Genomic DNA, 23,064 nt, shown 5'->3' with positions numbered 1-23,064 from the left:
GGGGTGCCTGACGGGGGCATGTGACGCCGGTCTTGCAAGAGCCAAGGTGGACGTCATCACGTGACGGTGGGGCCGCGGGGCGTGGGTGGGTGGAGGCGGACGAGGGGCAGGACCCCGCTAAGGGCTTGAGGAGGTGCCGGGATGGGGAGGGGCTGATACTCTGCGCCGGGGCAGGGGATACAGGAAGAAGGAAGGGAGGTGCTTGAGGAAGGCTCGTGCCCGCGTTTGGGCACAGAGCTGGCCGTGTCTCTGGCGCTGTTAGCAGGGGTTCGATCCACGAGCAGGAGCGTGGACTGCATGGGGGAGCCTCCACTGGCGGTTTTTTTTTTTTTTTTTTTTTTTTTTGCGGTACGCGGGCCTCTCACTGCTGTGGCCTCTCCCGTTGCGGAGCACAGGCTCCGGACGCGCAGGCTCAGAGGCCATGGCTCACGGGCCCAACCGCTCCGCGGCATGTGGGATCTTCCGGGACCGGGGCACGAACCCACGTCCCCTGCATCGGCAGGCGGACTCTCAACCACTGTGCCACCAGGGAAGCCCTACTGGCGGTTTTGAAGTAACCAGGTTGCAAGTTACGAGTAGCACAGCTGAAGGTCACAGTCACTGAAGGCCCAGTAAGGTTTCCGGGGTTGTGTGGTTCCTTTGGTCATGGGTGCGTTTCCTACCACCGTGTGTTCCCTCCGACCTCACATCAGGGTGACAGGGAGAGCAGGTGGCCAGCCGTTTTCCCCTGGGGCCCCTGGGGACAGAAGGGCTTTCTGTGTGTCAGGTTGAATAAGCCCTGTCCATCTGTGGAAACAGAGTGGCATTAAATGCAATCCAAGGGCAATGGGGGGACTTGAAACCCACTTTTCTTCATTCTGAAAGCCTGCAGGACTTGAGCCGTGGGACGTTGCTGAGTAATTTGGGGATTTCGGTTGGCACGTCAGGGGCAAGGTGCTTCTGTTTGGATGAAACAGGACAAGGGGCGACTGAGTCCTTCCTCACGTTGCCGGGGAGGGGCCGGGCCAGGGTTCCCAGCTCTGGGAGGGGGAATCTCACAGCCGACCTGGGGCTGCAGCCTGGGCGCCCAGCGGGATGGACTCAGGAGAGGCCTCTGGGTGAAGGAGGCGGCTCATTAATGAGCCGCCGTCCACGAGGAGAGCACGAGATGTTCTCCCAGCTTGACTGCACGGCGGGAAACCTCAGAGGGTTGAACTTGGCGTCCTGGTACACGAAAGGCCATTCGTCGGCTCGGTCTCTGAAACGGCTGGTGGGACAACTTCCAAAGGGATTTGCAGGCAATAGAGGAAGGAAGGTAGATGCGTAATGAGGAGACTAGCAATTCATTAAGCCCAAGAGAATTCTTGAGCAGAAAACTAATAGCTGGGCCTCTTCAGCAGGAGGAAGTACAGCTGTGGTGGGAAGGATGAGGTTTAGGCCTAATGTGCCCCCCATTGTACGGTGAACCCCGAATCCGCAAAGCAGGTGATTAGGCTGCAGGTCCTCGAGTCCCTGGGGAGGGATGCCCCCCAAACTCCCCCTTCACCATCCCTGGAAGGTTGGTGGACGACAAAGTTGACCCCAAAGCTTCCTGAGCACTTTCAGGGGGAGAGAAGAGACAGTGTCCTGGGATGGGGATGGCTCTGGAGTGGGGAGGTCAGACTGTCCTCCCAGCTCATTTCACAGAACAGGAGTCACAAGCCCAGAGGCTCCGTCTGTGAGTGCCGGGCCAGGGGCAGGGCTGTGGCAGGTTGGGAAACGTGTGTCCTTGCTGCAGGGGTCACCTGCCCCTCAGCAGCTGTGGGTGTCAGCCTGGGAATGCCAGATCAGTGCGGGCAGAATTTTCCAAGAGAAACTGGAAATATTTATTCCGATGTAAAATTTCCTTTATTTAAATGTTGGGGGTCGACTCACATTTTTTAAAAAAGAAAGTATGGACCCCATAAAACACATTTGTGGGCTGTATTTGGCCTGAGGGGGTCACCCGTTTGCCACCTGTGATACGATGTCACTTGTTTTATGAGAAGCTCGTTCTTGTTTGCGCTGAGAATGGGGGATTTTGACTGGTGAATTAATGTAGGGAAAACAGTGGGTCAGAATCTGAATTGAAGGTCAGCAGTAGAAGCATTAAGAGCAGAGACTGTGACCACCAGTGTCCTGTGCAGCTCCGGCAGGTCTTTTCTTTCCAACTGGCAGGGGAGGGGGCTGCTCTGGAAGAGCTTGTGTACACACCGCCCCCATGGCTCTAATGGTGATCAGAGGGAGAATCTCTGTGTGGTGGTGAAAGCCTGGACTCTGGGCAGGATGTCTTGGTTCCTGTCCCCGCTCTGCTGTTTTCCAGCTGTGTGACTACAGGCAGGCGACCTCCCTGGCACGTGCCTCACTGTCCTCTTGTGTAAAATGGGGATAACTAAAACAGAGCCCATCTCCTAGGGCTGCAGAAAGGATGCAAAGAGACAGGACACGTAAAAAGCCTAGACTTCTGTGTGGCAGGGAGGAAGCACCAGGGAATAAAACAAATAAATATGGGGATAGGGAATTTTAATAGTGTGAGACGTAATTTCCATACCATACAATGCACCCTTTCAAAGTGCACAGTCTAGTGCTTCTAGTATATCCATGGAGTTGTGTGTCCATCACCACAATCAACTTCAGGACATTTTCATCACCCCCCCGAAGGAGCCCTCACCCCTTAGCCATACCTCCAATCCCTAGAACAGTACCTGGGCCATGTGGGCACTTAATACTTTTTCAGTTATTGTCGCAAGGGTTGAGGGGGGTATGTGTGAAGACCCATTACCACGATTAGTGTCACCATCCTGTTCTTCATCTGTGTCTTTACCAACTTTATCCTCTTCCTCTGCATCTTCATCACTGTCGCTGTCTTTATCCTTATCACCATCTTCATCACCTTGTTTATCTTCGTCATCACCAGCGTCATTTTCATCAATGTCTTATACATCTTTTTCTTCTTCATCTACATCAGGTGTCTTCATCATTTTTGTCTATCTTCTTCATCTTTTTTTTTTGTTTTTTTGCGGTACGCGGGCCTCTCACTGTCGTGGCCTCTCCCGTTGCGGAGCACAGGCTCCGGACGTACAGGCTCAGCGGCCATGGCTCACGGGCCCAGCCGCTCCACGGCATGTGGGATCTTCCTGGACCGGGGCATGAACCCGTGTCCCCTGCATTGGCAGGCGGACTCTCAACCACTGCGCCACCAGGGAAGCCCTTCATCTTCTTTACCATCATCTTTAGGGACATCTTCATCCACATCTTTATCGTCATCCTCAGCATCTTCATTGTCTGTCTTTGATACATAGGAAGCACTTAGGAAACAGTGGCTCTCGACCTCCTTGAGGTCCAGGGACCCCACTTCCAGGAGAATGAAGCCCACATCTGAAGCTGGGTCGGGAGCTTCAGGCTGACTCCTGCCTGGAGAGAAAGGGAGCCTTGAAAGTGGTGGAAGGTCAAGGGTGGGCGGGGCCAGGACTTCTCAGTTCCTGCAGGTCCAGCTCAGGACCGACCCAGTGCAGTGGCTGGTTGGGATGCTGATCTCGAGGTAGCAGCCACCCCTTGGCTGGGATGTGCAGGGCCCAGGTCTCTACAACCCTCTTCAGAGGATTTTGAGATCCCAGGAGCAAAGACTCTTTGTGTTTAGCAATTTCTCTGCTTTTCTTCCTTTTCTGGTGAAGCAGATTTTCTTGACTCACTTCCCCAGCCCTCCAGGGAATCTTGGACATGTTCCTGGGGCTTTCAGTCTCCCTCTGTTTAGAAACCTCAGGGGACACGGAGGTCAGGTCTGTTCTATCCAGATAAACCCTCCCAGGCCCTTAGCCTGGTACCGCCTCCCTGCTCCGCTGCTGTGGGGAGAGGCCTGCTGTGACTAGTACCTAGCCTCCAGTGTGAAGAGGAAGCCTGGGATTAATGAGGCACTTTCAAGGATTTGTTGCAAAATACAAAAGGGAGTCGCGGGGCAGGCCTGGGAGCAGGCCCTGTGGGATGTTGTCGGGGGAGGGCAAGACGAGACCCCTGCCCTGGAGAGAGGGGTGCGATGGTCCTGGGAGGCCGAGGCTGGCACAGTCCAGGCCGAGCGGTGGCTGTAAAGTCGCGCGTGTTCTGCTTTTAGATGGAAGTAGCTAAGCGATAGAGAAACGGCACTCCCAAGTCGGGAAACGTTTGACAAAATCTACACCTCGGAGGACACATATGAATCTCGGTCTTTGTTAGAACGCATGACATTCAAGGAAGAAGAGCCAGCATCTGGGGCTGGGCGGCCCTCGCAGGTGTTGCTCAGCCCCCCTTGGTCCTGTCAGCTCATGGCCCCCGAGTCCTCCCGTGGGGTCAGCTGCTCTTGTTTTCCTTGATTGCTTGGAAGTCTGTCAAGGAAAGTACAACATGTTTTATAAGAAAATGCAAAGCAACCTCAATCCCCCTTCAGGATCAATAACAACACGAATCCCATACCCAGGGGAGCAGGGGGACTGGCAGTTTAGAGCTCACGTGGCTGGGAGGCGCGGACCGAGGGGGCCCAGGCTAATCGCTCTCCACCTGTCCGAGCCTGTGAAATGGGCGTGTGACACCTGCCTGCTTTACCCAGAGTCAGGGCTTATCCTGTGTGAGCTGTAGTCATAGTGATAATAGTGCAGTGGTAGCTTGCTAACATTTATTAAATGTGTGTCGTGTGCCAGAGACTGTGCCTTGCCTGCATTCACCGAAGCCTAAGATGTAAATGCTATTATTAGCTGTCTTTCATAGCTAAGGAAATGGTGGTTCAGAGAGGTTAGGTAAGATGTTCCGAGTTACACAGCTAGTATGTCATGGAGCTGAGATTTGACCCAGTCAGGCTGGTTCTGGACACTGGGCCTGGAGGCACCCTGCTTCGTGGAATGGTTGCAGACAGTCAGGCCTGGCATGGTTGTTCCACAGTCACTGAGCGTCCAGGCTTCCTTCTATCAATATCTTCCTGCTCAGTTATCCTCACACTGGCACTTACCCTCTATGGTCCAAGATGGCTGCAGGAGCACCAGACATCACATTCAAGTCCCAAAGGTGCATAGATCCCAGCTGAGTCAGCTCTTCAAAAAGACTATATCTAGAGGCTTTTTGGCACGCCTTTCCCTACAGCTCCTTGGTAGAACCCCTTCACGTGGCCATGCTTAGCTGGAAAAGAAGCTTCCCTGAATAGAATCAGCTTTCTGGTGCTATGTAAGAAGGGAGAATGGAGGTTGGATAGGAAGCTAGCGGTGTCTGCTACAGTGGGTGTTCAGATTAATTTTGTTGAGATAGACTGAAGGATGGAAGGAAGGAGCAAACAGATGGACAAGTGAATGGAAAACCTTGTGTCTGTGAGGTAACAGTGATTTCTAAAGCAGTCTGGTCCAAGGAGTCTGTGTGGAAGCCCCTATAGGCTCTGGGAGGTTTGTAAATGCCTTGTGTTCCCGACCGTCTAGAGATGGGCCCAGGGATTTCAGCAAGTGGCGGGAAGCTGAGGGGGAGGGGGACTCCGAGGGGCCCCTGGGGTGATGTGGACAGATACCGCTGTCCCTTCCTCAGTGATACCCCCCCATGACGTTGCAGTTCAAGGGCAGACACTTCCTGGGCAACCTCTATGTGCCCCCCTCAGCACAGGGCCCTGGGGATGGAGGAGAGAACAAAAGGGATGCAGGGGCTGCCTTCAGGACACAGGGCGGGGAGGGAGGTCAAGGGAGAGAGGGTGAGATGCCTGTGGGACACAGGAAGTAGCGTGCGTGGTGCACAGGGCGCTGTCGGGGTCCTACATCCCGCCCTACCAGGCAGGTCCTAACCTCCCCTCTCCGGGCTGCTGAGGCCGATGCTTCTTAGTGCTGCTGAAGTTCCGTGTCCTGTAGAAGCTACCTGGTGTGTAGGGTGGTGCTCTTTCCTTTTTTAGAATCAAGTGGAGTTGCTCTTCTCTTGGCTTTGGTATTTTCTCACCCAGTATTTGCTTGTTTACTGCAGCCTTGCTGAGCCCCTGCCCTGGGCCTCGGGCGCCGTACTAACCTGCCTTCGGCTCCCAGACTTGCTGGGGAGGGGAGCTAGGAACCAGGAGATGCGGCCCAGCACATGAATGAGCCTCTTGGTGATGGAGGAGCTGGGAGCCCTCCAAGACCCGGGGGAGCTTCCCCAGGAAGGGGAGGGGGGAGGGGAGGGGAGGGGCAGGGCCTGGCACCGACAGGTGCCCCATAAACATCTGTGGACCAGGGACCAAAGTGGTCCTAATGCCACGGGCAGGCAGTGGGGAGCATTATGTATTACTTTAATTTTCCAAATCTGAATAAGGGACCGATATCCATGGTAAAACTTAAATGGCACATCTCACTCCCTCCCCATCTCTGCCCAGAGGCTGCCGCTGTCCATGGGCTGTTTAGAAACACTCGGAGGCGGGCTTTACACGAGCAGTAATAACCATGATGGTAACTAGCCTCCTCTGTACTGAGTGGACAACCCTCCCTGCCCGGGGCTGAGCCATCCTCCGGAGGAGATCATAGGCCCGGGAGGGCGAAGGCAGATCCCCCGACTCCACGCTCAACACGGGTCATTAATCCCAAAGCCGGTTAGAAGGAGAAATTATAAACGGGACTTGTTCATGCTCGAAACACTTTAACCTAAGTCATTCAGAGGTGCATTTATTCGGACGGCATCAAAGACGTCTCATTGCAGAAGGATCTACAATTAGCGTTCTTTCCCGTGTGAGACAAACGTTGGATGCATCTTCTACAATTTCTAGCGCCGACTTCTCTGCAGAGGAGTGAGAATTAAAGACGCCTGGAAGCAGAGTCCCCCCAGAGATGGAAAACCCCACTGTTCACTCGTTCGTCTCCCATGCTTGCCCGCGACGGCCGTGTTTCAACATCCTGCCTTTACTGACTTCAAAGCAGCCAAGTCGGTTCTCATAGAAATAACATTTTCTTTTTCCATCCATATCGAATCATTTAATCAATGTGTGTAAAGTCTGATTAAATCACCTAATGACAGAAACGAGTTCACCTGGTTCGCATAGGTTAGGGAACAAGGAGACCAGTTCCTGACAGGTGCCCAGCTCTCTGTGGGAACGGACTGCACGGGGCCAGGGCTGCCTGCCACGTGTGCTCAGTGGGGTCTGCTTTTCCAGAAGGACTGAGAGTGTCGGTTAACCCGGGTTCAGATAAGTGGAGGTAACTTGAGAGAGCTTCTCCCATACTGTCATCCTCGTTTGTGGAGAATGGAGGCTGTGTCTGTGAGACCCAGAGGCCCAGCCCCAGTGGGAGGTGTATATTAAGCGGTTTATGACAGGACATTGCTGACGGCATCTGTGGGGCAGACTGTCGGGAAGGGCCGGAACTCCTGGGCATGGACCGAGGCTGCTGTCTACAGGCAGAATTTCCTCTTTGCCAGGGAGCCCCAGCCCTGCTCTTAAGGCCCTTCCACTGATTGGACCAGGCCCACCAGACCATCTAGGACAGGCTCCCTTAGTTCAAGTCAACTGATTATGGACGTTAAATCACATCTACAAAACCCCTCCACCATGGCACCTAGGTGAGTGATGGACTGCAGAACTGGGGACGGGGCCTTACCAGGTGGACTCCACCAACTGCCGGCCCCACGGCCAAGGCAGCAAGAAGTTTGTGAGCAGATGGGGGATCCCAGAGCTGATTTGTGGAGAAGTTAGAATTCACACCAAGGCTGGGTTCGGAGCCCAGTTTTGTTTTCACGCTCCAGAGTCCAGCCAGGTGGGCTTCCAGGGAGGACCTATCGAGAAGTGCCCTTGCTTTCCCACACCTGCCTGGAGCTCTGTTGCTAGCGGACCACAGTGTCTCCAGCCAAGCTCTAAACAGACGCCAGAGCTCTGCCCTGAATTCTGCTGTCATGCACCGTGTCCTTATGAACTCTCCAGAAAACATCTGCTTAGACCAGAACTGTTGGGTCAAAGGATAAATACCTGCATTTGTAATCTTGGTAGATACCAAAATGTCATCATCAGAGCTCACCTGAAGAGCACACTCTGAGGCCCGGGGTTGGAGATGAAGGATGGGCCACCCCGTCCAGCCGGAGGTCTTCCTGGAGGAGGTGAGATGTCTGCCTGAGAGCACAGGGTTTAGGTCAGCTGTTCTGTGGCCCCTGGCAAACCTGGGGAGGTTTCGTGGGCTGTCACTGTGACGGGTCAGGCCAGGGGGTCGGGCGTCCCGCAGGCGAGGGCACTTCCTGAGCAAGGAGGACTCACCCCCACCCCACTTGACTTTCAGTGCTCCTCGGATGCTCGGAGGGTCCAAAGCTGTTAGAATGACCTGAGCCTGCAGCCTGGGTGTGCAGTGGACACACACAGGGAGATCTGGCAGTTTCGTCACAGTTTCCCTGAACACAAGTGTCTTGGAAATTGATGGAAATTGACACACCTGGTTTCATTCAGAACTTTACCGAGAATTGCTCATTTCGGGAAATGGCTCCTCTGTGGTGCCATCGCCGTGGGGGTGTGAGTGACCAGGGCCGTCTCTCTGCGTACGTAGCTGCTGCTGTTGTCATGGTGGTGGTTTTGTGTAGGTGCTTTCACCACATCACGTGACGTGCTCACACTGAGCACTTATGTATTGAATATATGTTATTTGATTAAAACTTGCCTTCCCTTCCTCCTGTGTGTTACAGCCGGACATCCCACTGACTTTTAAAAATTATGCATGTCGGTGGGTTGGGGTAAAGGGGGTGCGACAGAATACTTGTTATAAAGGGGGTGTAAGGTCTAATGGGGTTGGGGACCCTGAGTTAGGAGAAGGATGCCTGTGCTGAGGGAGACATGAGCAGCTCGGTGTGGGAGTCACTGGGCGCAGGGTCTGGGGAGGGTCCCTGCAGACTCGCTGGCCTCGTGGGGCTTGGACTTGGTCCTGAGTGCGGTGGGACCCCGGGTTTGAGGTCATGGTGAGAGTGGGGGTCATGTTTCAGAAAGGCCAGCCTGCGGCTGTGGGAGGCGTGGAGTGAGGGGATGGACATCTGAGGTGTCGGTGCTGGAACCCTGTGGACTCGGAGATGCCTGGGGGCTGGGAGCAGAGGGTGGCTCGGGGTCTGGCGTGAGCGCATGGACCACAGCAGATGCCAGCCTCTGAAGCAGGGACACTGGACCGTAAGCAAGTACGAGGAGGTGGGGTCGGATGCTAGGCCAGCTGGAGTGTCTGGGTCACAAGGTGCCGTGATGGGGACCTGCGGCCCGCGCCTCACCAGGCAAGCCCCTAACAGGCTGATAATTCGGCCTCGCAGGGTAACTGCAAGAACAGAGGGGACTAAGGTTTGGGGGACGCTGCTGTTCCCCAGCGTGGACAGCTCCGCCCCTCAGAGCCTGCAGCCTGGCTCTGGTCTCTGTGTGGCCTCGTCTCCGTGTCACCTCCTGGAGAGGCTCCCCTCCCTGGCCCTCTCTCCCCGGCCTGCCTACGTGTCCCTGGTGGTCCCCCCACCCTGACAGCGCCCGTGGGAACAGAGGAGGCTGCGCCTCTGGGGAACCCCGTCCCAGGCGGGGACTCCCGGTGTTCCTTGGTGACTCGAAGCTGGTAGTGGAGGAGGATCGGTGTTCCCAGGAAGGAGCTCCCAAAATAGCCGGCGTCCCTGTGGGCGGAGAGCTGTCTGTTCTGCAGCCCTGGCTTCTCTCTCCAGGAAGGCATTCTGCCTTGTTTGGCAGGATTGCGTCTTGGTTCTTGCCCGACGCTGAGGTGACTTTAGGCGTTTCCTTGAGCCCCGTGGGGAGGCAGCGGCGATTCGGGGCGCGTGCAGTGCCGGGGGGCAGTCCTGGCCGGCGGGGGCATGACCCGCAGCCCCTGGAGCTGTGCCTGGTGTGAGGCCCCGCGAGGGTGTGTGAGGGACGATTCCGACACGGCCACCGACTACGGGCGGGCCTGCTGCGTGTCAAGTACCTGGCTTGGGGCTTCTGGGCCATTTCACTTACCCCATAGCCACCCCGACAGGTGGTACTGTCATCAGCCCCTTGTGTGGGAGAGAAGCGGGGAGCCCAGAGGGCGTCACCGGCCCGTGCACGGAGGCTGCGTGGCGGCCCTGGGCCTGAGCTGGCGGATGGGAGACAGGTGTGCCTGGAAAGAGGTCTGACTGTGCGTTCATCCTCCCCAAGGAAGAAAGCCAGCAGCTGGATGCCCCCGTGGGGCGCTCAGCCGGGGCCACTCGTCCACAGCGGGCCGCAGAGCTGAGGTTTGGACCTGCTGTCCTTGGAGCCACGTCAGGTGCTCCCGGGAACACGGGCCACTCGCCCCCAATGTGTCTAGGAGCCAGAAGGGGGTCCTGAGGATGAGGAGGGGGTTCCCAGGGCCCGGCCCCCTCTGGACCCTGGTCCCACAGGTGACCCAGATGGAGAGCCCGCAGGGGAGAGAGGCCACTGGGAGGGGAGCCGCGGGGCCGATGAGAGTCCGCTGCTGTGCTCCAGCTGTGCTGCCAGGGGTGCGGAGGGCCAGGGAGGTGTGGATCTGGAGCAGCCAGCTCTCCCAAATATCAAGAGAAGCTGCAAAACTGATTTTTTAGAGTGAAAACTCCCAGTGGATTAATACTTGCTTCATATTTGCTTTTTAAAAAATATTGGGTGAGCTGAAAGTACAGCTGCTTGCCGAATTTGGACCGTGGTGCTCTGATGGGTCAGGCGGCCAGGCTGTCCCCTACCCCGGGGGTCAGGGAGGTTGCCAGCGGGGTGGAGATGGCAGCTCTGTTGGCTGAAGCTGGAGAAGACCTGGGCCCACCACACCCGGGAGAGCAGTGTAGATGCTGGTCATCGTAATAATACCCGCACCTGCTCGTGTGCCGGTCTCCTCCGTGTCTTAGTATTCTCGACCCCCTCGGCACCCCTGGGTTCCCTGGGGCAGGTGAGGGCCAGGGGATTGGAGGCTCAGGTGGGGGGGCACTGGCCCCTGTCACCCCACCGGCAGAGCGGCAGAGCTGGGACTTGAATTGAGACGCTGCCTGGGTCCTGCCCCTGGTGCTGGTCTGGGGGATGGAAGTTTGCAGCCTGAGGGATGTGGATGGTATAACCACATCACTTATTCTCCTGAGACCCACTCCGGGCACCCTGGTCACCCGGCTGTCAGTGGCCTCGTGGATCCCCTCCCTCCACCCGTTGTCCCCCATTCCTCCCTGTTCATGCGTCTCCTGCTCACTGGCCGGCTGTCCTCACGGCACAGGGTCAGGTGCACAGTTCGGCCTTCACCGCAGACCTATTCAGAGGAGATGCCGGGGGGCTGGGGAGCCCCTATGGGGGCCCTCACACCCACACTGCACGCAGACCCGCAGTTGCCCTGCCCCCCACCCTGTCCTGTCCCAGGTGGCCTGTACGTTTACCTCCTACTCAAGTCCCCAGGGCCTGTCCAGTGCGCTCCTGGTCCCCCAGCATGCCTGCCTCTCCTGTGTGAACAGGCGTGGGGAGGGGAACGGCAGGTGGGTAGGGCAGACTCTCTCTCTCCTGGTTTCTTTTCTTGGTGTCGCTCCCACGCCCACGCAGCGCTGTAATTGGCTGCCACATTCCTGCTTTCTCAGCGGGGAGAGTCAGAAATAGACTGTGGCTTCCCCAGTTCCAGGCGGCACCTGCTCATCAGCCACAGTGGCAGCTTCTGAATAAGGAGGGAGCGGCCTGTGGGTGGAGCTGGGGAATCCCTCAGGGTGCTGAACTCTCCTACCTCACCCCTCCTGAGGCCCCGCCCCTCCTGAGGCCCCGCCCCTCCACCCCCAAAGCCCTGCCACCTTGGGGCTGTCTCCGCACGTCCTGGAGAGCCTCTTGCTGCTGAGGTGCCAAAGCAAGGATGCTCTGGCAGCATCCCTCCTGGGCCACCCCAAGCACATGCCTCGGAGAGGGAGAGGAGCCAACATCCATCCATCTGCTCCCTGTTCAGGCCACTTGTGTTTGCCTGTGCCAGACCCTGGGGTCTACGTGGGGGATAAGACCTGGTCATGTTTGTTTCTCTGAGCCCCAGTGGTCTCATCTGTAAAGTGGGCATAATCATGTTGTCTGCACTTGATCTTAGGGTTGTCGCCACTCCTGCTTTGGGAAGTCCCAGCCCATGTGGAGAGTGGTGCTGAGTCTCAGGCAGCAAATGGGCGGAATATTGTGTTTAATATGTACTTAGTCCAACGTGTATTAATTTGGAATTTGCAGTGTTTTTAGTCTAGAGCCAGTACCTCCCCTTGTCTTGAGCAGTTCGTGGGCCCTCAACCACTCACGGGTCTGTGGCACCTGTGCTTCCCCCTGAGCAGCTCCATGTCTCCTGGGGGCAGGTTCTTCTCTGTCCTTCTGTGGAAAGCAGTCCAGAAGTGCTTCCGAAGGTACATCCAATCCTGGCACGCCCATGCCCCATCCTGCCCTGCCTGCTTCACACCCTTCAGTGCCTTCTGGGCTCTGGGAATAAATCCAGACCTCACCAAGGACTGCAGGTTGGGTGGGTCCTGCCCCATGGATGCACGCACCCCCCCACTCAGTCCAAATGGCACTGCAGGAGTCCTACTGATCTCAGGATCTTTGCACGTGCTGTGCTCTTGCCTCCCCTCCTGGCTTAGCGATCCCCACTTATCTTTCTGATCTCAGATCTCAAGTCAAGCATCATCTTCTCAGGCAGTGCCTCTGTCCAGGGGGGCCCACCTACTGTAGGCTTTCACAGTGCTGTCGGTTCTTCTTCCTAGCGCTGGTCACCAGGCAGAAATGCCTGGTTGTTTGTGTGATAATGGGCTGAACGTCTGTGCCCCTGGAGCCTGTGCTCCTGAGGGCAGGGCTGGGTCTAACTTCTCATCACCACATCCCAGGGCCAGGCGTGTCCTATAGGCTCACTAAACATCTGACACGGAAGGTCAGGTTAACTCAAGGTAGAAGTTCTCAGTCTCATGAAGTGGGGTGTCGGGTACAGGTAGGGGCGAGTCTAGACAGGGGCTCTCGACCTGCAGCACCACCCTTCCCCCTGTGATTGGGGTCCCACAGGGAGGGGATTGGGCTGGCGGTGCCGCCCTGGGCCCTCTCCTCCAGCTGTGAGCTCCTGGACTCCCTCTGGGTAGAGCGGCAAGTTGGTGAGAACCCAGTAGGCTGCACTTCGCTCACAGCTGTGTACCTGCAGGGCTGCATCCACCCAGCGGACTACCCCTTCTGGACCATTCGGAGGTGCCCTGTGGAGCTGCTGTGGCCTCATCCTGGCAGCATCCAGGAGGTGCATAGCGGCCAGCTGGAGACCTGCCTTCCCCCCTCGGGCCAGTGGCGGAGGTTTTGGTGCTGAGATGTCCACACTTTCTGAGAACTCAGTCCATGATCAGCTGACAACCCACAGTCTGGGTTTTCTCCAGACAGTTCTTGAGAAACCATTGTCCTGAGCAAGCATGGTAACAGGTGCATTTGTGCATTTTCTCATTCAATTCTCTCACTTCTGTGAAGGTCTGTTATTAGTCCTCATTTTGGAAGAGAACAGGGCTCCAGGAAGAAAAAGCCTCTGTCGGGGCAAAGTGAGTGGCGGTTTGGGGGTACTTTTCAGGTTTGAGGAGATGTGTGGCCTCATCCTCAGCTGTCCCTGTGGGCATCCTGGCTGGTCAGCTGGCAGCCACTAAGCACCAGGCTCTGCATGCCTTATGGATTCTCCACAATTCTGCCAAAAGTTTCCTCTTCCAGGAAGTCTGCCTTGATCACTCCTCCCTGCCCTCCCCAAGCCCAGCACGTGAGCAGTTAGGAGACACCGTCTAGAAATGTGATCTTCCCAAGGCTGGCTCCTCCTCTTCCTGCGGTCTCTGTGGAAATGGATCTCCCCTGAGCTCCCCTACCCCATCACTCGTCCATCACATCCTCCCTGCCCCCCATTTTGTCTTCTCCATGGCATTGACCACTCCCTGGGATGGTCTTGTTTGTTTGTTTACTGTTGTCTGCCGCCTTCTTTAGCCTGTGAGCTTTCCAAGGGCAGGGACCACTGTGTCCTGGGGCTCGGAGCAGTGCCTGGCACAGAGCCAGTGCTAGCCAGTCACTTAGTGAGTGAGTGAATGAATGGCGTTTGGGGGATTTTGATCAGGCTGAGGGAGCCCCACCCATAGAGCTTGGTTTTGTGCCCGGTGCTTGGGAGGGATTGGGAGGCCCTGGCCCCTGGGTACCAGCCAGGAGTTGTGGGGGGCAGGTTCAAGTCTCAGCAGACATCCAGACAAGATGTTAGGCAACCACCCAGCAGCCAGCCGACACACAAGTCCCCAGAGGAACCCATCAGCAGACTGAGCCCGCGGGCCGCCCTGGGCTGTGTGCTGCGACAGGGGTTATAAACGGCGGGCAAGTGTTTATGGAAGCGACATCCCCTTTGGGGCGGAGTGTTGTGGACCCGCGTTGTGGGCACTCAGCTGCTCAGCCTGTTGTCTCTGTGCAGCGGCTACAGGATCCGGAAGTGGGAAGCCTTCTGGCTGTGCCCCAAGGACAGCATTATTGGAGTTACAAAAATAATTGGAGCTTGGCATTAATTTCGGCTAATTATGCCTCCCTCTCCTGACAAGCCTTTTATTTATGTGTTTTTTTCTTTTTGGCTGTGTCCTCCAACTCCCTCAATGAGAGGCCATTTGAAAGGAAATGATCATTTGTCTTCCTATCTCTCAAACCGGGCGGGTAGGGCTGGTGGCGGGAGGGGAGCTGTGGGCGTGGCCGGCTCCGCGCGCTCAGCCCAGGAGATTCCCAGCCTGGATTGGATGTGCTTCGTCTCTACGCGCCTCGGCTCCTTGCCCGTAGAGGCAGGAGCTCCCTCCATCACCACCCTGGTGGCGGGTGGCGGGTGAGGCTGGACCGCGGTAGGAGCAGGACCAGGGCGAGTGCCAGTGTCCGGGTCGCCGGGAGCTGGGGACACAGAAACTGGAGACGCGGCTGCCCGCCCCTCCCTCCGCCAGCGGGCAGGGGACCATCTCCCAGGTGGATCTCCGCGCAGCTCGGACGCGCCACCTGGGGAGCCGTCCAGCCCGCCGGGCCGGGCTGGCAGCAGATCTGGACATGAAGAGCTGCCCGTCCGGAGCGGGAGCGCGGACTGCCCCAGCCGCCCGGTGACAGAGGACCGCCTCCCTCCCTCACGGGGGTCTAACTCGATTTGCCCGCAAGGGGCAGCCGCCGGAGAAGGTCCCCCTCCCCTCCTCCCGCTTTTGGAGAGGCGATCTTCAGCGGGTGCGCCACCCGCCTGGGACCCTCGCAGACCCTGGGTGCAATCCGCCGGCAGCCACCATGGTGCAAAATGTAATTCTAGTGTTTTTCCGCAGACGGCTGAGCCAAAGACCCGCCGTGGAAGAACTGGAGAGAAGAAACATCTTGAAACGTGAGTAGCGGGTGATGCCCTGAGGCCCCCCCTCACGTGTGCTGAGGCTGCTGCGGGAACCCGGCTCAGTGGCCTGAGCCCTCCTGGGTTCCTGTTAGGTCTGAGCTGCTGAGGGACTCTGAAAGCAAAGCCCCCGGGCAAGTTGAAACACCCAGGCACATCCTGTTTAAAAAGGAAAAAAGCTCTCCTAGCACCGTTAAAGATGTCCCTACTCCAGGGTTATCTCATTGGTCGGCCCTGCAGATGGAAGGGAGAAGAATCCATATCCTCTTGCAGGCTGGGTCTCAAGCAGATGTCTGTCCCTGGCAGTTTGGGACATCACAGGCAGGTGTGGACAATGTATAAATCCTACCAGGGAAGGACTCGCCCCTTGGTGGTTACAGCTGGGGGCATAAAGCAGCTCGAAGGAACGGAGAAGCCTTGGGAAATGTTGCCTGTGGCTTAGAACCCCGCAATTCTAGGACCCTCCCTCCTGGCTTCACACCCCTTGGGTTTCCCCAGTTGGGTGTGCGGCTGTAACATGTGCTGAACACCGGTGTCCAGGGATAGCCTCCACGATGTAGCGAACACTGTTCCATCTCATTAAAGCCACTGATGATTTGGGTGGTAAAACCCTTTCAGAAGTGTTTCTCAGGTACTTCTTATGTATCTGGTCAACAGACTTTAGTTTGCGAGACATTTTCTACAAAAAGTATCTTCTAAGGGCCTAGATTTTAAAAATATTTTCATTTTCTCCCCTCTTTATGGATGCACACTGCAGACATTCTCTGAGTTTGGCTTTTCATCCCATGAACATCTTTTTACAAAGTTAAGATGGTCCCGAGGCTGACCTTCTGTTTCAAAGTAGACAGCAGAACCTCTGGTCCAGGTGCCGAGTCCTATCTGATTCCTTCTCCCTTTCTTTGCCTCAGCACCTTTATTAACTGTTGGAAATATTTAAACCCTAAGATTAAGAATTCTTTGTTTTAGGGACTTCCCTGGCGGTCCAGTGGTTAGGACTCTGCGCTTCCACTGCAGGGGGCTCGGGTTCGATCCCTGGTTGGCGAGCTAAGATCTTGTAAGCCACATGGCACAGCCAAAAAAAAAGGAATTCTGTGTTTTATTTTTTAAACTTAAGATATGGAAACTACGATTCTATATTACGTGAACTAGGCCACCTCTGAGGATTTCAAGAAAAGCTTTTCATTGCTAACATGCTTAATCAAGTGGGCAGCTAGAAATGTCAAGCTCTTTGTTACCAAATATTTGAATTTTTAAAAATTAAATCACTTACTTATAAAGCTCATAAGTCACAGGTGCCCCTGAAGTAGTAATCCAAGAGTTGAATGGGGCAAGTTCAAGGCCCGGGCAGTGCCATCCTCAGACTGGTCTGTTGCCCAGAGTGGGCAGAGGCTTTTCTCCCGTCAGTGGTGACCTCCTCTCTGGTCTTGCGGACGGCCAGGCCCTCCCACCGGCAAGTGCTTCTAATTGTGTCAGTCTTTGCACATAGACGTAGAAGCCTGAATATCAGAGCTGGTGCTTGGTGAGCAGAGATGGCAGGTGGACCCCGGGAGCTGACGGCACTCACCTTCAGGGCACAGCAGGGGCAGGAAAACAGGCTTCACCCCTGTGGCCCTGGTGGTCCCTCCCTCGCCATCCAGCAGGAGGCAGGTCCATGCCTAGCCGGAAGCTTCTCGAATGCCCTGGGCAGCAGTCCTTGAGAATTTCACTGCTGGTTTGAGGTGGCTGTTTGGCTTGGTTCCGTGGAGGTGAGAATCGACTGACTGTAGCTGGTCCAGCCTAGAACATCGTCCTCGCAGGCCCTTGACACTGGCTCGCACTTACTGCGTTTTCGGCTTTTAATCACTGCGCAGAATATCATCCCGTTGTGTTTGCTCCCCTTCAAGTGGGGAGCTCATGACTAACTGTGATCGTGTCAGAGGAACGCTCAGAACTGGGCCTGTGCATCTGTGGTTACAACAGCGTAAGACACGGTGGCCCCTGTATATGCTATGATATTACAACTGATCATCCCGCGTTGGGCCCACTCTGCTAGGCATCGTACGCAGTGCTTGCTTATGTTCCCCCGTTGAATTGTTACAACACAGCTGTGAGGTTCGCACAGCTGTCCCCCTTTCTCTAGCGAGGAAGCTTAGACCCCAGGAGGTACTATGACTTTTTTTTTTTTTTTTTTTTTTTTTTGCGGTACGCGGCGTCTCCCTGCTGTGGCCTCTCCCGTTGCGGAGCACAGGCTCCGGACGCGCAGGCTCAGCGGCCATGGCTCACGGGCCCAACCGCTCCGCGGCATGTGGGATCTTCCCGGACCGGGGCACGAACCCACGTCCCCTGCATCGGCAGGCGGACTCTCAACCACTGCGCCACCAGGGAAGCCCTACTGTGACTTTTTAACTTGAGTCTTGGCAAAGGGATGGAGCTGAAGTTCACGCCCAGGTGGCCTGGCTCGTCGTCCACGCTCTAACCACTGCCTTAGGAGCAGCGGTGCATATCTGAGCGTTTACAGAAGACACATGTGTGACTGTCCAAGCTCCCGGCACTATTCCCAGTAAATCTGGGTATGGAAACTCCGATCATGGCTCCCTTGTTTTGTATAAGGCACCGGGCTTTCTGGGTCTGAGAATAAGAGATCCACAAACCTATCGCTGAGGGGAGCTCAGAGAATCTGTGGCTTAGGCTCTGAGGAAGGACGCCTTGGAGTTGGTGCCCCACAGAGTGCCTGGCCCTGAGAGGGACCCTGCTGGGCACCCAAAGATCAGCTCTCCGAAGCCCCTGCTGTGCTCATATGAACTTGTAATGAAGCTGATTTGTTGTTCACGAGCTAAAAAACAGAAAGATCTGATCTTGCTTCAGTGTTTTCACATGGAGGCTGTACTTGGGATTTTTTCATGGCCTATTTTTAAGAAATCTGAAGAATTCGTTTCATATCATCATTTAAATCCCTCATGGTTGGCCTTCTATGTGGTACTTTCACAGTTTTTTCTAACTGTATTATCAGCTTTCTGATTAGCGCTTATAACTATGGTTTCTTCTGGTTTTTCACATAGATTAAGAACAGGAACATAACGGTTTGGTTTCCTTTTCTAAAACACCCAAATGAGAGATGAATCCTTTTTAAAGAAAACTACTGAAAAGTACAATGGCTAGTATGTTAAACGCCTGTATACCAAATCCCCAAAATGCACAAATGTTTGAAATGTTTTAGATAAAGGCAGGTAATATGAGCTTATGTTAACTGCAAATCGCAGGATTTTCCTTTCTCAGACCTGGTGGTGTTTCTAGGAGAGCTGACAGATGAGATCCCTTTCCTAGGAGAGGAATTCTGGGCCCCCTCCAGGGACCTGAAGCTTTATTTAGCAACAGAGAGAGCCAGAAATAGGACATCCATTATCTGGTATCCCAGGGCAGAGCGTACGTTCTACACTACAGCTCAGCATTCTGTTCCATTTTTAGCTCCCAAGTGTAGGTGTGAGCACGGCCTGCATGTTAATAGTCACACTCCCCAGGCAAAGCCAATTTTGGTGAAAAACTAAGGGTCCTTTATAATTTATTTTATTTTTTAGCAACCTATCCAAGACAAGTACATTCATTAAAAAGGCAATTGAGTGTATTTGGTACTAAGGATCTTTTTATACATTTGCTAGTTTTCTTCAGTAAAATGAGATACTGTCAGAAAGGTGCATATTCATTAATCCACACTGGCCCCAGAGTACCTTAAAGACGGACACATCTAAAGTTCTTGGTAGTCTGAGAAACAACGTGAAATAATGTTTCCTTGGGAGGAAGGGTTAAAAAGCTGCTTCTAACTCATCTGAACCCAAACATACTGAAAGGGAAAGGGAGTTTTTAAAGGCCGGACTCACTGAGTTGGCTCTTCGTGGCAGAACTAGGTGGGTCTGGGCTGCTGGGCACCATTTTGAAGGGCTGTCTACGTCCAGTGTCATCACCACACGATGGATCAGCCGCCTCCTCTCTGACACATGCTGAGGGCTTCAGCTTTAAGTGCTCACCTTGAAAGAGGATTCAGGGGCAGATGGGTGCTGGCCAGAGCTGGGATTTTAGCAGCACTGTGGAAATGTGGGTAGTGCCAGGACCTAAGGGTCCTTTAAACGGCAGGTCATGCATCTTGCTTCTGCAGTGGAGAGTCAGCTGGGTTCCTGGATATGTTTGGATTTGAAATACATCCTGAAAATATGAATTCCAAGCAGGCACATGCTGCCCAGAATCTGAAGAGAATGTTCCTTACCTTATGCTGGTTGGCTGAAAGTATGTACACCTATTACATGGAAAAGGGGGGGGAAAACGCAGTGACAGTTCTATTAATATGCAATCATTCATATATATATATATATATATGTATGAATATATATGTAACGTATCTACTAAAGCTATTTTTGTTTGCCATCTATGTTCCTAAATGTAAATATACAGAGAGAAAGATGATATTTGATTAGGAGAGAGAGCTTCTTCCTGTTTCTCCCGCAAATAAATGCCCAGCGTCAATCTGTGCGGTTATTTCTGACACAGAGAAGGGTCCAGGAGAACCAGGCTGTGACGATGGCAAAGCTTCCCTTCTACAAGTGTTTCTGTGGACAGTGAGACCATAATCTCCTGAGCAGCAATTGGCAAAGCAGAGAAAAAACAAACTGTGATGTGGAGAAAAGTGTCACCTACCAGGTGTCCTTTGTGTTAACATCTTTAGCTTCCAGAAATGTGCAGATCTTGAGGACACTTCCCTGCTAAAAAGAAGAAAGTCTCAACCTGCTTCTTTCTTTTCTTTTCCTTTTTTTTTGTTTTAATCTTTCACAGAAAGGAATGATCAGACAGAGCAGGAAGAAAGAAGAGAAATCAAGCAAAGATTGACAAGAAAGGTACTATCATTTAAGCACCTGTGTTCTGAATATTAAGGGGGAAAAGGTGGACTAGAGGAAAGCTGCTTCTGTAGCAGCTGGGACGGGTGATAAAGGGCCTCGCTCTGTGATAATGAGTGATGATTTCTGGGGTAACCGTGAATTCACTCACCAGATGCTCGAAAAGCAGTGCCTTTTGCCACGTCCCGTGGTGTGACCGACATGCCCGTGGACGATGTCTTCACCTAGCACCAGAGAGCATGGCGTGGCCGTGCAGCCCAGATGACGTTTCCATTTGTTTCCAGGAAGTCAGACATTGACTGGGCATGCTCTTCATTTATTCAAGCTCTTTACACAGTGCTTAAGCAAAGTGTGCCTGGATATCAGTGTGTCGGTTACCTTTCAGACTCTTTGGTTACCTTCCACTTGTCTAGAAGCTCCTGACTGCAGAAAACTTTATTAGCCTCAAGGGTTTGTATCTGGGACTCAAATAAGTTAAGTCAAAACATACTATGGCCAACATAGGTAGCAAGTCTATAAACTTTGATCTCCCTTTAAAGCCCTGACCATCTCTAAATTCAAGTGATCTGATGTTATCCTTTCTCTTCTGTGTTCTATAATAATAATAAATAATAATAATAATAATGAAATCTTGTCTTGCTTGAAGTTAATAGAATATCCTTCCTGAGCTTGAGTTATGAGCACTAGTAGTAGTATTTAGCATTTCAACTTTATCAGAAGCTTTTTTGGTAAAATCCTGCCTAATGATAGTTGAAAAGAAGCAGCTGCTGCTGTGAAATTTTTCCTAAGTTAATTCATCAGCCTTTCCTTGAGCTGTGCTGTGGACAGGGCACGCTAGCCTCCTGGGGGTGTGAGTGCTCCTGATGAGATATGTTAAGGGGAGGAGGCTGTAATTTAAGAGGGTATAATTTAAGCCCTTCCAATTAGAGATTTTCTTTGCATTAGGGTTATATTTCACAATTTCAGACTTTTCTATTTATTTGTAGAAGGGTACTGTTTGTTCAGAGTACTTTAGGAAAGCTAGTTTGGCATTTGAGACCTAACTATGGTTATCTTTTATTTTAGCTGAATCAGAGGCCCACAGTTGATGAACTGAGAGACAGAAAAATTCTGATACGATTCAGTGACTACGTGGAGGTGGCGAAAGCACAGGACTACGACAGGCGGGCAGACAAGCCCTGGACAAGACTGTCGGCAGCAGATAAGGTGCGGAACAGACCTGTCTGCGCTGGCTGGGGGTGCATGTGTGTAAGAAGGGCAAACCACGTCATGCCAGGGAGTTTATTCTTAGACAGTGGGCGCCATCAGCTGTTGCAGTTAAGGCTGAGCTTGACCAGATGTTGCTTTCACAAATACAACCCAGATTTCGGGTCTTGTTTTCAACCAGGGGATAGTTTTGCCCTTAGGGACATTTGGCAATGTCTGGGGACATTTTTGGTTGTCACCAGTGGGGCGGTGCTACTGGCGTCTGTTGAGTGGAGCCCAGGGATGCCGCTCACCACCCGGAAGTGCACAGGACAGCCCGCACAGAGACTGATCCAGCCCCAAATGTCAAGAATGTGAAGTTGATAAGCTCTGATCTGGGGCACAAATCAGAATAGGCAGGGCTGGCAAAAAAGAGCTGGATGGCATCGTTTGGAACAGCGAGCCGCAGTGGGGACGAGGAAGGGAGGAGAGGTGAGAGGCCCTCAGGAGACCCTCCCCGGTGTAGAGGGAGGCGGCTCTGGGCTCTGTCCTGGGCCGGTCTGGTTTGAGGTGTCTCTGGGGACCTCCTGGTCAGAGAGGCGGGGAGAGCAAGGAGACGGTGGGGCAGAGGCTGAGGGGTGAAGCAGAGGGAGTTAACACCCACCGAGCCCTCACGCTGCCCTGTACTGAGCCCAGCCTGCCAGCTATTATTTCATTTAATCCTCCAAAAGATCCCAAAGAGAGAGGTGTTGTAATTATCCCAGTAGAGGTGCCATTGAACAGGTGACCAGGAGAGGCTGGGACAGGTAAGGCTTGTCTGGGTCAGGTGCTATCGACTGGCAGAACTTAAACCCAGGAGCGTCTGTCTACACAGTCTCTCCTACCTTCCCGCCTCTAGTGATTTTCAGAACTCTTAAAGCCTTTTGGAAGAGGAACATAATACATTCAGCCAATGAGTTTGCTGACTTTGCTAATTGTTCCTCGTTCTTCATATGCTGAGTGTGAGTCCGTGAGGTTATAAATGAATGCACGTAAGCATTGCATGCACTTGGAGAAATGCAGACAGGCTGTAGTTGGACTGACCCTCTCTGTTGCCCATGGTGGGTGTGCTCAGAGGAGCCCAGCCGTGAAGGGAGAATTCAGGCATCTTTGGCAGCAGAGCTGGGAGTAGTAACGTCCCTACATACTCGATGCAAAGCCTTTCCTTGCCCCGGAGGCTGTGTCTGATGTTTTTGTCTGGCCTGGTCCTGGAGGGTTTATCTGAGAGAAGCACACAATGAAAGTGGGTGTTGGGAAGCTGGAGGAGGGCCAGATGAGAGGCCCTGAAAAGACTGAGATGCACATCTCACCCACATGTAACGGCAAGGTTATTTCTCAAATGACACAAAACAACAATGTATTCTGAAGTTAGAATAACTTGTTTCTAGATTATCTAATTGCTGAATTCCAAGTAAGTTCACCAAAAGCTGAACTTCTCTCATTATTTCGATGTTCCGACTTTATAAGTGCCCTAAGCATGTGCTTGATCCCTCTATGATGTGCCGTGGTGGGGTGGGAGGGGGGGAGGGGGGATATCGTCCAACTCCAGCACAGCAAATAACTTCACTAAACACTTCCAGAATACCAGCTATGCACTAGCTTGGTAGGACTATAAAAATGACTATGTAAAAGTCTACATGCTGAACAAAAGGTTTTTTTAATCTATCACAAAATAACAAAAGCCAGCAAGTATTAGGAATGGCTGTCAATCTATAACCATGATACTA

The 23,064-nt window shown here is 53.6% G+C and overlaps 1 protein-coding gene across 1 annotated transcript in view; it reads left to right on the top strand.

Annotated features, from left to right (window-relative positions):
• The window catches only part of PHACTR3 (phosphatase and actin regulator 3), a 208,223-nt gene that overhangs the window by 182,480 nt on the left and 2,679 nt on the right, over positions 1-23,064 (top strand). The window contains exons 9-11 of the mRNA XM_060077830.1: positions 15,193-15,248; positions 20,052-20,113; positions 21,179-21,319. Coding sequence (XP_059933813.1) covers positions 15,193-15,248; positions 20,052-20,113; positions 21,179-21,319 — 259 coding nt within the window. The remainder of the gene's footprint in view (positions 1-15,192; positions 15,249-20,051; positions 20,114-21,178; positions 21,320-23,064) is intronic.

This window comes from Mesoplodon densirostris, chromosome 16 (assembly GCF_025265405.1).
Source record: "Mesoplodon densirostris isolate mMesDen1 chromosome 16, mMesDen1 primary haplotype, whole genome shotgun sequence".
NCBI lineage: Eukaryota > Metazoa > Chordata > Mammalia > Artiodactyla > Ziphiidae > Mesoplodon > Mesoplodon densirostris.
Note: the sequence above shows the minus strand (reverse complement) of the source record. Positions and strands in the feature narration are given on the sequence as shown.